At 30.6% G+C, this 13,353-nt stretch overlaps 2 protein-coding genes across 2 annotated transcripts; one reads left to right on the top strand and one right to left on the bottom strand.

The window, feature by feature from the left end:
* Positions 1–3,728: 3,728 nt before the first annotated feature.
* On the bottom strand, positions 3,729–4,574 carry LOC114304984 (Late embryogenesis abundant (LEA) hydroxyproline-rich glycoprotein family). Its single transcript, XM_028250127.2, has one exon. The coding sequence runs from the start codon at positions 4,424–4,426 to the stop codon at positions 3,875–3,877; it is 552 nt and encodes a 183-aa protein (XP_028105928.2). The 5' UTR covers positions 4,427–4,574; the 3' UTR covers positions 3,729–3,874.
* A 4,121-nt stretch (positions 4,575–8,695) lies between these two features.
* On the top strand, positions 8,696–13,088 carry LOC114273478 (peroxidase 60-like). Its single transcript, XM_028215264.2, has 4 exons — positions 8,696–8,930; positions 11,897–12,076; positions 12,278–12,437; positions 12,546–13,088. Exons 1-4 carry the CDS (start codon positions 8,709–8,711, stop codon positions 12,956–12,958), a joined length of 975 nt encoding a protein of 324 aa, XP_028071065.2. The 5' UTR covers positions 8,696–8,708; the 3' UTR covers positions 12,959–13,088.
* The last annotated feature ends 265 nt before the right edge of the window (positions 13,089–13,353 follow it).

Here is a 13,353-nt window from a genome sequence, read left to right on the forward strand (position 1 = left end):
GGCTTTCAATTTCTTTCAAGTCTTCTTGATTTGAAATAAAAATATAGTATACACTTGTAAAAAACTATATGGAATTAACAAATTTTAACCAGTAGTCTAACTAATCAGTTAATTTTATCACCCAATCAGTCCAACCTAACTCAATCATCTTATCAATCACATAAGCTAAGTTGGTGCGAGATGTCTAATTTTTTAGTACAGCCCTACATATAACCACCATTGCCCAAAAAAAAATTAATAACAATTAAAACCAACACAGCCCAAAAAACAATTTCGAGGCCTCAATCATTTTTCTTAAAAGAAATACAATAATTTTTATAATTTTTACATAATTATATTAATTTTTTTAATAAAATTAAATAGATTAAAACTAATTATGAAAATATAAAGATACATAAGATAAGATCTCTATATAAAAAAGATGATAATATTATTTTTTAATAAAAATGGGATTAAATGTTATATCAGTTAAAACCTTAAAGACTCCCAATATAATTATATTAAATTTATTAACCTTATTATAGTTTACTTAAATCTCAAGAAAGATGATTGTAATTTAATCATAATATGAAATTTTGGTTTAGCCTTTAGGCCACAGTAACAATTCAAGTTAAAAAAAATGATAGTGCAACAATATAAATGCGTGCTTTGAAAAGTTAGTAAAAAGTTAATTTTTTAATTTTTTTAGTATATTTTTTTTTTGTGAGTAAAAAATAAAAGAGATGATTTGATCCAAAATGAGTAAAAATCTAAAACTGGCTTTTTTTGTGCTTCCCAACAAATTCCGTATCATCATCTATAAATATACAAAGTAGACCAAGGGGAAAAAAATGATAATGCATATAAATTTTGAAATTGACTCAAATGAGACTTAGGTCTCGTTTGGCATTCACTTATTTTAGTCTAAAAGTTAAAAAAAAAATATTAAAAAAATTAAAAAGTCTATAATTTATACTAAAAAGTCAAAGATTTCATTTTCTCTCTATTTTTTACACATTTTTTTTTGTAAAAAACTAAAAAATCATTTCAAATATACTAATTTTTTGATCTCATATTTAAACTAAAAAAACCAAAAAGTTACTAAAAAAATGTATTTCCACGTGAGGCCGTTAGATAAAATTGATTTATCACTTAATGTTAAATAAGTTAGTAAAACTAATATTGTGTTTGTTTTGAGAGATGGGAAGGGGATTAATAGTGAGCTCAGGTTTAGGATGAGCCTCTCCAATGGGATTCAGATGGGCCTTCAAGACTTAGTATTAGAAAAATAGTCCGGCGGATTAGAAATTTTTTATTTTTATTTATTTTTTATTTTATTTTTTACATGTTGGACATTTTTTTTTAACATTAATGTTTAATTTTTTATATTTTTTGTTAAATAAAAATCATTATTTTATTTATTTTTGAAAATTTTTTATTTTATTTTTATTTTTAAAATTTTTTTTTACATGTTGGGTATTTTTTTTAAAACATTAATGTTTAATATTTTTGTATTTTTATATATTTTTATTTGTTTTATTATTTTATATTTAGTTTACATAAAAATAATTTAACAATCCCTACACTAACAAGTATCATCAAAACAAACACAATTTTTTACATGTTGGGTATTTTTTTAAAAACATTAATGTTTAATATTTTTGTATTTTTATATATTTTTATTTATTTTATTATTTTATATTTAGTTTACATAAAAATAATTTAACAATCCCTACACTAACAAGTATTATCAAAACAAACACAATTTTATATAATCTTCTAACTATCAATCCCTTCACTAACAATCCTCTCACTATTAATTTTCTTACTATCAATTCCTTCCATTCTACCTCTGAAAATAAACGGAACCTAAGAGTATACTCATTAATGTTATAATAAAATTTTATTTAATTATATTTTTTTATGTGTATTTATGATAGGTGTATCTAAAAATTTAAATAATATATATTTAAAATATTAAAAAAATAAAAAATTTTCTAAAAAATGTTTTTGAAAACTAAAAAGAATGACTTCTCACAATAAATTAGTTGAGCCACTTTTGCCAAAGTAATTATGGAGGGAAAAGTGCCAAGAAGATGAGCTCTTAAGTTTGAAGTTTATGAAGATATGTTGACTTATACTGTAAGACCATCTCCAATGCTTCAGCAAACGTGATATCAAATTCAAAATTTGATGAAAAAGTCACTTTTTTGAGTTCCAACCGTTTCACCAAATCGATATCAAATTCAGAATTCAGCAAATCTTGTACCAAAATGAGAGCAGGCGAAGCATTTTACCAAATCACTGTTCCTAACCGTTGGGAGAGACCAACCGGTCAACCAGCCGGTTGCCCGGCCGGTTGACCAACCGGTTGACCTCCTAAAGGTTCAAACAGTTCGAAAAAAAGGTTCAAACAGTAAAAAAAAAAAAAAAAATTTTGCCTAACCGGTCGACCAGCCGGTTGACCAGCCGGTCGACCACTAAAAGGTTCAAAAAGTTCAAAAAAAAAAAAAATCAAAAAAAACAAAAAAAAAAAAAAATCGCTTACGGTCGACCGTCCCTGGCACAAATTTGATGAAAGTGCACCGTTGGAGCGAGTGGTATCAAATTGGTAAAATGAGTCATTTTTTACTCAAATTTGGTGAAAAATCTGAGTAACCGTTGGAGATGCTCTAATATAACAACTAATATAATAATCATTATTTTCGACACCAAAAATATATATATATATATATATATATAATAATTTTAAAATTATTAATAAGTGCCTATAAAATTCTCTCTTTTATTTATAAAATAACTAGCCTATCACCCGTGTATTTTTTTTAATTTTTTTAATATACAAATTATGTTTTTTAAGATTTTTTATAAAAATAATTTAACAATCTTATCACTAATCATAATGTACAAGAGAAATTAAAAAGGCTACTTCAATAACTATGCATGGGCTATATCTATAATTATTTGTATGAGGGGATTTTAAATACTAATCATAAATTTTGACCAAATCAATAAATGTAGGCATATGGATTGGAAAAAGTTAATAAATCCTGATCATGGAATTTTGACCAAATCAATAAATGTTGAAGTTTTTTTTTTTTAAAATCAAAAATTTAGAAAATTAAGATTGAGAGATTGGAACTCCCATAAGGCTTGGGGGTTTAGAAACCCCATTTTCCTTAATATATTTACAATTATCTATATATATATGAATTGCGATTTTTAAATATCTTTTTTTTTTTAAATGTCTTCTTTTTTTTTCTTTTTTATATTATATTAATCATATGTGTTGAGATTTTTCAAGAAATTTATATGTGTAGGATTTCAAATAATTTTTTTTTATACTTGTTCTTAATACATTAAAGTGTTATTATGAGGATAAGACTTGGGGGTTGAGAGAAGTTAATAAATGCTAAAGTTTTTTTTTATATCAAAAAATCAGGAAATTTAGATTGAGAGATTGGAACTCTCACAAGGCATGGGGTTAAAAATCTCATTTTGCTTAATATATAGTATAGATAACAAAATTTTTATTAATGCATGCCATAAAAAAATATTGATTAAGTTAAAATAATTAAATATTCTTTATCATAGTCACTTTAATAAATAAAAAAAAATACAACTATTTCAAAGTTATTAACAAATACGTCATAAACCTAACAATATTAATAGATGAAAAAGTATTATATAAAACCTATTAATTAATGTATTATGTAATAGTAATAAAATGTTAGAAAAAGAAATAAGAATCACTTCAATTATAGCATTACACTACTAATTAAAAAAACACGAAGTAAAGAACATGATTTGTGTATATTACAAGGTTAAAAAAAACAAAAACAAAAACAAAATCAAAATACGAAAATTACAATCTAGAAATAAAAAAATACATTTTTTAAGCGACGAAGACATCCAAGTCCGACTTGTTTTCCTGATCAATGACATCAAGAAACACAGGATCAACGACTATGTGACTGTCCACGTGGATCTTAAACTTGTGGTCCCACCACAACACCTTAGCCGCACCTTCGATATCCACCGCCGCGTCGAGAACCATTTCGCGCCGACTAACGTCAGCGATGAACTGAGTGGCGTGGTGAGCCAGCTCGAGGCCGCTCAGCCGCGCGGGAAGGGTGAGTAGCCGGCAGGATCCGGGAGGCTGCGAGCCGGCGTCGATCCGGGCGGAGCCGAGCTTGGAGCCGGAGTAGAAGATGGACATCTCGGAGGAGGAGTAGGAGATGGGGGCGATGTTGGGGTTGGTGACGTGGACGGTGAGGATGAGTTCGACGTCGAGGACTGGGAGGTTGAGCTTGAAGGAGGTGAGGCTTATGGATATCACCTCGAAAGTTGGGTCTCTCGGTTTGCCGCTGATTAACGCCGCCGCCGCCGCGGCTGACGCCGCTCCCACCAGGGCGGAGGACCAGCTCCATATTACCTTGTTGCCCATGTTTTTTAGGGAAAATTACGCTTCGACAACCGTCTGGTCACTTTGCTTTGCAAAGAGAGACTCTGCTTGGAGCGCGATGAAGAGAGAGAGAGAGAGAGAGAGGGGAAGGGGATGATGATCAGTGAGGTGTGGACTAAACTAGTGGTGTGTTTGTTTGTACAGACTGGATAAGGAGGGATTGTAATCTATCAAATTATTAGTCTTGGATGAGACTATTTGATTGGACTAAATTTATGTTTTATGTTTGTTTAGTCATGAGATTGATTATTCTATTAAATTTCATGTTTGTTTGAGATATTGTGGAGAAAGATAAATGTTCAAAAGACTATTTTGTCCTTATAATTTATAATTTTAAATTTATAATCTATAATTTATAATTTAACAACACTAAAAAAAATTAATTTATAAGGTCATAATTTTTAATTTATTATTTTCAATTAAATTTATAATTTATATTTTTTATTTAATATATAATTTTAAATTAACAACACTAAAAAAAATAATTTTATTTAATATGTAAATTTAATTTTTTAACAACACTAAAAAAATTTAATTTATAAGGTCATAATTTTTAATTTATTATTTTCAATTAGATTTAATTTATAATTTATAATTTAAATTTTTTATTTAATATATAATTTTAAATTAACAACACTAAAAAAATAATTTATAAATATTCAAAAGACTATTTTACCATTTTCTAATTGTTTACTAAGTAATAACATGGAGGGTAAAATGGACATTTCACAAAATAATCCCATGGGATACCAATTCCAAGGTTTCTATCCCACCTCCCCCCATGGGATAGGATAGTCCCATATTTGTGGGACTAATGGTCCGGAGCAAAATTTTTCAAACAAACAATAGAGTATTAGTCCGATAAGACTAATAGTCCAATCCCACACCCTTATCTCTCAAAACAAACATGCTCATAAGTGTATTGTGATGGTTGTGTGAGATGACCTTTATGTCCTGAATAATGGCCCTGTTTGGTAGGGCTTATTTCCAGCTTATTTCAGTTTTTAGCTTAATTTAAATTATTTTGATGTGTTTGGTTTAGCTTAATAATACAGCTTATAACTTTTTGTAAGTCAAAAATCAACTTATTCTTTGAGTGGGGGAGGAGAAGCTTAATTTATAAGTAAAAATCAGTTTATGTTCACAGTTATAAGTTATAAACTGTTATATTATAAGGTATAATCACTTTCCCACAATTCTACCAAACGTGGTCAATGTAGGTACAGTGAATTGAAATGCTTTATGTGGGAGGTTATTCTTGCAAATTAGTACTCTTATTTTTTTTATCGTTTGAACGAATAAAATATTATGAATGTTATTATTAGCACTTCATCAATTATTTTAGATCTCTGATTTTTTTGAGCTCTCACTTACAAATTTTAAAATTCTAATTTTTTTTCTCCCCCCTAAATAATATCAAAATTAACCTTGTCAAAACATTTCACACCTTCAATTGAATGCACCCCTCACACCCTAAAAAGTCTCTCTTAAAAATCCCAACAAAATCCAGAAAGATAATTATTATTTCATCTCCACATACTTGTTTATGACTTGAGAAAATAAATATAGGGTTTTTTTTTGTTGTTGATTCAAAATTCTCATTTTGTGAGTTCTGCGATCTCCACAAGTTTGGATTATTTGTTCCGGAATAAATAAGAAATGTTTGATTACCCGTTCTCGAACAAATGAAATGTTCGGGTCTGTATTTCCGAATTTCGATCATATGTTCAAGAGTTCAGTCCCAAAAAAATGATAAAGAGTTTTTATTATTTTTGCCATTTTTTTAAAAAAACTTACCTTTACAAGGCCAATCTCCTCTGAATTAAGAATATCATCAAAGCTATGAACCTCCTCTGAACTTTTATTATTGTACTCCTCTCGTCTCATAGAGTTGTGGTTGTTAGAAAAAACTTCCACTCATTGTCATTATCGGAGAAGTGTAGGTAATAAAATGGTTGTCACATCTACCGCCGGAATATTGTTGCCAAAGGATTTTCAAAGTTTTGAAGGTGAAATTTGGGAAAGATGGATAGATGGTGATGGAGGTGGGTGCTCTCATAAACTATAACTCATGATGTAGTGGGTATATAGGCTTAATTGTGAGATGTAGTATTCCAAAATTATTTATGTTCTTTTTAGTAATTTCATTTGAGATTATTATTATAATAAAAAAATAGTTAGAAATAGAAGGTTTAAAATAATTGATGAGGTATTAATAGTAACACTCAAATATTATATATCAAGATTGAGAAGCATTTACATTAAAGGATAGAAAATCAACTAATTGTAAGTTGGAGTGCTGACGGTGCGGTGCGGTTCGGGTGATTTGAGAGTAAAATTATAAATTGAATGATGAATTAGTTGATTGACAGATTAGCAAATAATAGTTTTAGGCGGATTGACAAATTAAAGAATATTCTAACAAATTATTAAGCATTTGCATAATATATAATACTAATTTGTATAATATCATATGTTATTACTCAGATAATGTTACATTTTTTCTTTAAATCAGTCAATTTCAATAATAATAAACATCAAAAGTATTTAGGGAGGAATAAACTACAATATCCTCTCTCGTGTACATGTAATGAAATACAATACACGTCCATAAGCGTTACATCATCAATTACAAAATAAACGAAATATATAAAAAGGATTAACCCTTTTTACAACACATTGGCACTTCGCTTACATTTAAAAAGCCCTATGGCCAACAATTAATAGATTTCAAATCTCGAGCAACTCTTTACTCTATACCTGAAAAATGATTAGTAACGTGGAATGGCCATAAAGGTCTAGTAAAAATCCCAATAATCGTAAACAATAGCAACATATAGATAGTTATGATCATGAATGCTCCATGTATATATATACATAGGATATGTGACATTTCATATTTCAAAATATATTTACATAAATACAAATTTTCAAAATAACAAGAAACAAAGACCAATGCTTACCTTTCAAAACTTTTCATTTGCATTTAAAGAAATCTCAACCATTCATCACATTATCACGATCTCCTAAGATCGATCTAAAGAATATACTTGTACATTCCAACTCATTACGGATACAAGGACAATTACTATATATTATGGTCTTAAGCACAAGTGTAAAATGAGCATTCACAAATACACACACACACACACATACACACATACATATATATATATATATATATATATAAAAACAACAATAGAAGCGTCAATACGCATTACCATGTTTTACCGGTCACAAGCACGGAAAGCCAATAATGCATCCCTTCTCATCGCAACACAAGTATGAAGATACACTACGCGTAATTAACACATAACAGACTCCGACTTCGTCAAGCCATGACCACCATAACCCACTTTACTGTGTGTGAGCCAAAGGGGAGATGAACCAATTTCAAAGCACTAAACTTTATCGGTTCTCGAGTCGGAGGAGAGAAGAACCTGTTCACCGTTTACCAGGCACGAACCGGATGAGAGAACAACCCATATCAAAACGCCGAGCTTTACCAGACGCAAATTCGGAGGGGAGAGGAACCCATATCAACGCGCACTTTCATTCAACTCAACAATTGACACATTATTCCAAGTTTCACAAATTATTCAATAACGTTAATACCATCATCTACCGATGGCCAATGATACAACCTTATAAACAACATATACCAAGTCCATGAATTCAATTTTTATCCTCTTGATTTAGATTTTATTAACATTTATACGATACATAACTTTTATCTTTCAATTTCAATTAATTCAACTTCCAATTCACGCCATTTTCAAAACTCATAATTAAAGTCTCTTCCATTACTACCATCCCATCTTTATGATTCAATTTAAAATATTCAAATTTGGTTCAACAAGTTGTAATTCGTCACAAATATAATTATTCACTTGTTTTAAAAAAAAAATCGTCAACTCTTCTTACTTTTCATTTCACAAAAGTATATAAATTTTGAAAATTTATTTTCTCTTCTCTCTAAACTCTCAATACCCACAACTAATCATCACATCTTTCTCATTAATTATCAAAACTCAACTAGTAATTTATTTTTTATTCAAACCATATCTGATTTAGTCAATGATATATCCTTACATGAGGGCACGTTCCCATGAATTTCCCCATGGTCGTCCAGACCATTCAAGGTTTTGCTTTCTTTCTCTTATAAATTAAAGTGAACACTGTCATACTTATTTCATATATCAAAACATCTTTTTTTTTTTTTTTTTTTTTTTTTTTTTGGAAAACAAAAGAGTTTAAGTTGAAAATGTCCAAGCCAGGTTTAGCAGGACTAGCCATTGGGCTGATCTTCATGAGCAGCTTCACAGGCCAGTGCTATGGTCAGCTGCAGGTAGGATTCTATGAAGGAAAATGTAGCGGCAAAAACGTCGAGGCCATTGTCGGCGGTGTCATTGCTGGCTGGATCAAGAAGGATCCGACTATCGTTGCCGCCCTCCTCCGCATGCAGTTCCATGATTGCTTTGTCAATGTAAGAGTTTTAGGCCGATTTACTGCAGTTTATTGGAACTGTTTATAATTTTCTTTTTTTCTTTTTCTTTTTTTAATTTAAAAATCTATAATAGCATTTTTAGTTCAGTTTATGAGACAAAAAAGTTTAAATGAGTTAAAGAAAGTTGATAATATATAAAAGATAATTTAGAGATAATTTTTTCATCCCAAACAGTGAAGATTTTTTTGAGCTACAGTTTATGAGACAAAAAAGTTTAAATGAGTTAAAGAAAGTTGATAATATATATATATATATATATATAAATTTAGAGGTTAAATTTTTTCATCCCAAACAGTGATGATTTTATGGCTAAAAACATTAGGGCCCGTTTGTTTTGGGATTAAATAGATAGGAGGGGATTAGGATGGATGTAGGGTTATTTAGTGTTGTGTTCGTTTGTAGAGTTGGAGAGGGGATTAGGATGGAGGATGTGATATAGATGGAGGTTGGAAGGGGGATTGAGATGGAGGAGGTGGAGATGGTATTAAAAAAATATGAGAAAATTAAAAAAAAAATTATTTTTTATATATTGGGATTTTTTTTTCAAATATTAATGTTTAATTTTTTATATTTGTTTTATTATTTTATATAAAAATAATTTTACAATTCCTGCACTTAATAACTATCATCAAAACAAACACAATTCTACTTAATCCCCTCACTATCATTCCCCTCACTAACAATCTCCTCACTATTACTCCCCTCGTTATGAATTCCCTCCATTCTACCTCTGAAAACAAACGGGACCTAGAAGACTAATTTTCAATTATCGTGTAAATCGTTACAAAAAGATCGTTCATAAAAAGATAAAATATATATAGTGACAAGATTTTAAAAATATCGCTAATTAATATATTTTTAGAAACAAAACAATTCTGTGTCAAAAGATTTTACTTTATGAGACAAAAATTGTAATTCTAAAATGATAATAATTCATTACTAAATATCTAATTTTATCATTAAAAATATAATAATGAAATTTTTTATAACTAATATATTTTGTCTATAAAAAGTGATTGTACCTAAATTTGTTTGTTGTATTAATAACTTGAACAAAGATACTTCGAACTTCTATATTTTAGTTATCAAGTTTTAATTCATATAAAATTAAGATGCCTCATGAAGTAATAATTAATCAAATCAACTTCTTCTCTAATTGAAAAAACTTATTTGCCACTTTAGAATAAGGATAAATTACATTTTGTTCCTTTTATATTGGCCATTGTTTCATTTTGACCCTTTACATTTGTTTTTTTCCCCTTTTTGACCCTTTATTTTTATTTTTTTTCCAGTTTACTCTTGAAGCCAACTTTTTATTTAAAATTAGAAAAAAATATCATGTTACATAACAGAAAAAGTATATTATTATATTAGAGTTTGAGTCTGTATAAGTGTCATAAATTATATTTAATAAAATATTTTTATGTCACATGATTATATTTTCCATTTTCTATCTAATTTTTTACACAAATTAGCTTTTGGAGTCTATTGAAAAAAAATTAAAATATGAAGGGTCAAAATGAAAAAAATAAATAAACTTGAAAGGTCAAAATGAGAAAATGACCAAACATAAAAGGAGCAAAGTATAATTTACCCTTAGAATAATAATAAAAAAGTTATTTAAGAAAAGAAATATATGTATATAACTCAATTTAAAAAGCGTTATCCGTTTAGTTTAGAAAAAATGCTACAATGTGTACCCTTAAAAAAGTTAACATTTTTTAGTGTAATAGTCATGCATTAACGATATAAAATATCAAAATATCAAAATTTCATTTTTTTTTTTTTTTTTTTTTATCAATATGTTGTGGTTGTTTTGATTATGCTAGCTTAAAAAAAAATGTCAAATCCAATTTTAAAGATGTTAACTCTTGCATAGAAATGGCAACGGGCTGGGGCGGGGCCGGAGATTACACTTCTTGTTTTTGATCCCCGAAGGCATAAAATTTTCCATCCTCGCTCTCCATCCCCAGTGAGGAACCCATCACTCCCCCCTTGCCCCCTAACGGGAATCAGGTTTCCTTGACCCCGAAAAATCCCCGTACAAAAACAACAAAATCATCAACAACCAAAATAACTACAATTACACATAAACATACATATACACATACACATACACAATAGATCAACTACAAAAAAAAAAAAAAAAAATAGAGACAGATAGAGACACACACATACATACATGTATACATACACACACACATGAGATCTGAGTATGTATCATCAACACGGATTTGAGATCTCTTTGTGTCATCAAACAAATCTAAGATCTGTGTATTTGAGTGTGTGTCATAAAAAGAGAGAGAGAGAGAGAGAGATCTAAATAAAGAGATTATGCGGTGTATCGGCGGCGATAGACGACGGAGGAGGAGGACGTGAGGTGTGAGAGAAAATGAATCAACGCTGGCAACGTTTGTAACTTCTGTTGACATTTACTCATATCTGTCGTAGCGGAGGGAAACGACGTCGAAGTATGGAGGTTTGGCGACTCTAGCATTATGGCAGTAGCCGTGGCGTGAAAGAGAAGGCGACAGTGACTGCGTTGCTGCGAAGAGATGAGAGAGAGTAAAGGGAAGAGAGAGAGAGAGAGCGACAGAGGGGTATAATAGAGGGGAATATACATGAATAGATAGAGGGGCATTATAATAATTTCAGTTTAGGAAAACGGGGATGGGGCTGGGGAACATATCACCGTCCCCAGCCCGAAAATTGTCCGGAATTCATTTTCGAATACCATCCCTGGCCCGTCGGGGTATTTTTCGGAGAAAAACCATTCTAATCGGGGTCAGGGGGCCGGGTCTCCGTCGGATCGGGTTCAAATTGCCATCCCTACTCTTGCATTAATGGGACTGCTTTAGTTGTTTTGATTTTTTTTTTCTTTTTCTTTTACTCTCTTTTGTTTTGAATGGAATATGTGAGCTGATATTGATCTTTGCTATGTAAAGGGATGTGATGCATCAATCCTACTAGATGGTAGCAACAGTGAGAAAACAGCATTCCCAAATCTAAGTGTGAGGGGCTTTGACATAATTGATGCTGCAAAGGCTGCTGTGGAGGCTGTATGCCCGGGAGTAGTCTCTTGTGCTGACATCATTGTTATGGCTACCAGAGATGCAGTGTCTTTAGTGAGTACCCCCCCCCCCCCCTCTCTCTCTCTCTCATATAGAATTATACATGGTTTAAATAACAGCATTATAATACGTATTAGTATCATCGGTGATACGATTATATATTGGTGGTATCATAAGTCTAACTCATGATCATTATATTTAGCAATAATAGTAATCACAATTTCACAATGGTGATATTGAGTTTTTTACAAGCAGAGTGGAGGAGAGCAATACCGTGTCCAAACAGGGCGAAGGGATGGACTTGTATCTCTTGCTCAAAATGTGAATCTTCCAGCTCCTTCCATATCAGTGTCAGACTCCATCAAAGCATTTGCCCATAAAGGGCTTGGCGTTACCGATATGGTTTATCTTCTTGGTACTTTGAATCTATATTTGTTTCTCAATCTCTTGTTTACACATTGGAAATCAATCAATTAATTTATTGACTAACTATTTTGTGATTTCGCTCTCCAATACATATTAGGCGGTCACACTGTTGGAGTTGCACATTGTTCGCTCTTCAAAGACCGTCTCTACAATTTCAAGAACACTGGAATGCCCGACCCAACCATGGACCCTATGCTGCTAATCACATTGAGATTAAAATGTCCTCAGAATGCAACAATTGACAACACAGCTTATCTTGACCAAAATCCTCAAAGTTCATTTGTTGTTGACAATTCTTACTATCGACAAATACTATTTCGCAAAGGTATCCTTCAAATCGACCAAGAGATATCATTTGATCCACAAACGATGCTCACGGTGATAAATGCAGCTTGGGGGTATGACTTCTCATTCCAATTCGCCCAGGCCATGGTCAAGTTGGGTGCAGTCCAAGTTCTCACCGGCACACAAGGGGAGATCAGAGCATCATGTCGATTTGTCAATAGCTAAGGAGAAGACATATATGCCTCTTGGTTTCAATTCATTCAATTTTCCTTTTCTTAGTTATGGAGAGTTTGGCATCTTATAACCCAAAAGACTTGTGATGGTGTGTTTGTCTTCTTTTTTCATTGTCCTAATTATGTCGCTATTCTTTTCTTTTTTAAGTTATGTAATTTTGCATTTTCTAATGCATTCTTTATCATTATTGAATTTTAGCAAATGATTTCTGAATTTATGCTTCTGTATTAGTTAAATTAATCTAGATAAAGTACCATTTTATTATATTTTGCACAATTTGGAATAGCTTTTCTTTAAGTTCTCTTGTACTGTGAATATATATATTGAGCTACAATTTCAAACTCTTCATGATTTTATACATTTCTTGAACAAACAATTAGATTTTT

Source organism: Camellia sinensis, chromosome 12 (genome assembly GCF_055761805.1).
Source record: "Camellia sinensis isolate YWXY chromosome 12, ASM5576180v1, whole genome shotgun sequence".
Classification (NCBI taxonomy): Eukaryota; Viridiplantae; Streptophyta; class Magnoliopsida; order Ericales; family Theaceae; genus Camellia; species Camellia sinensis.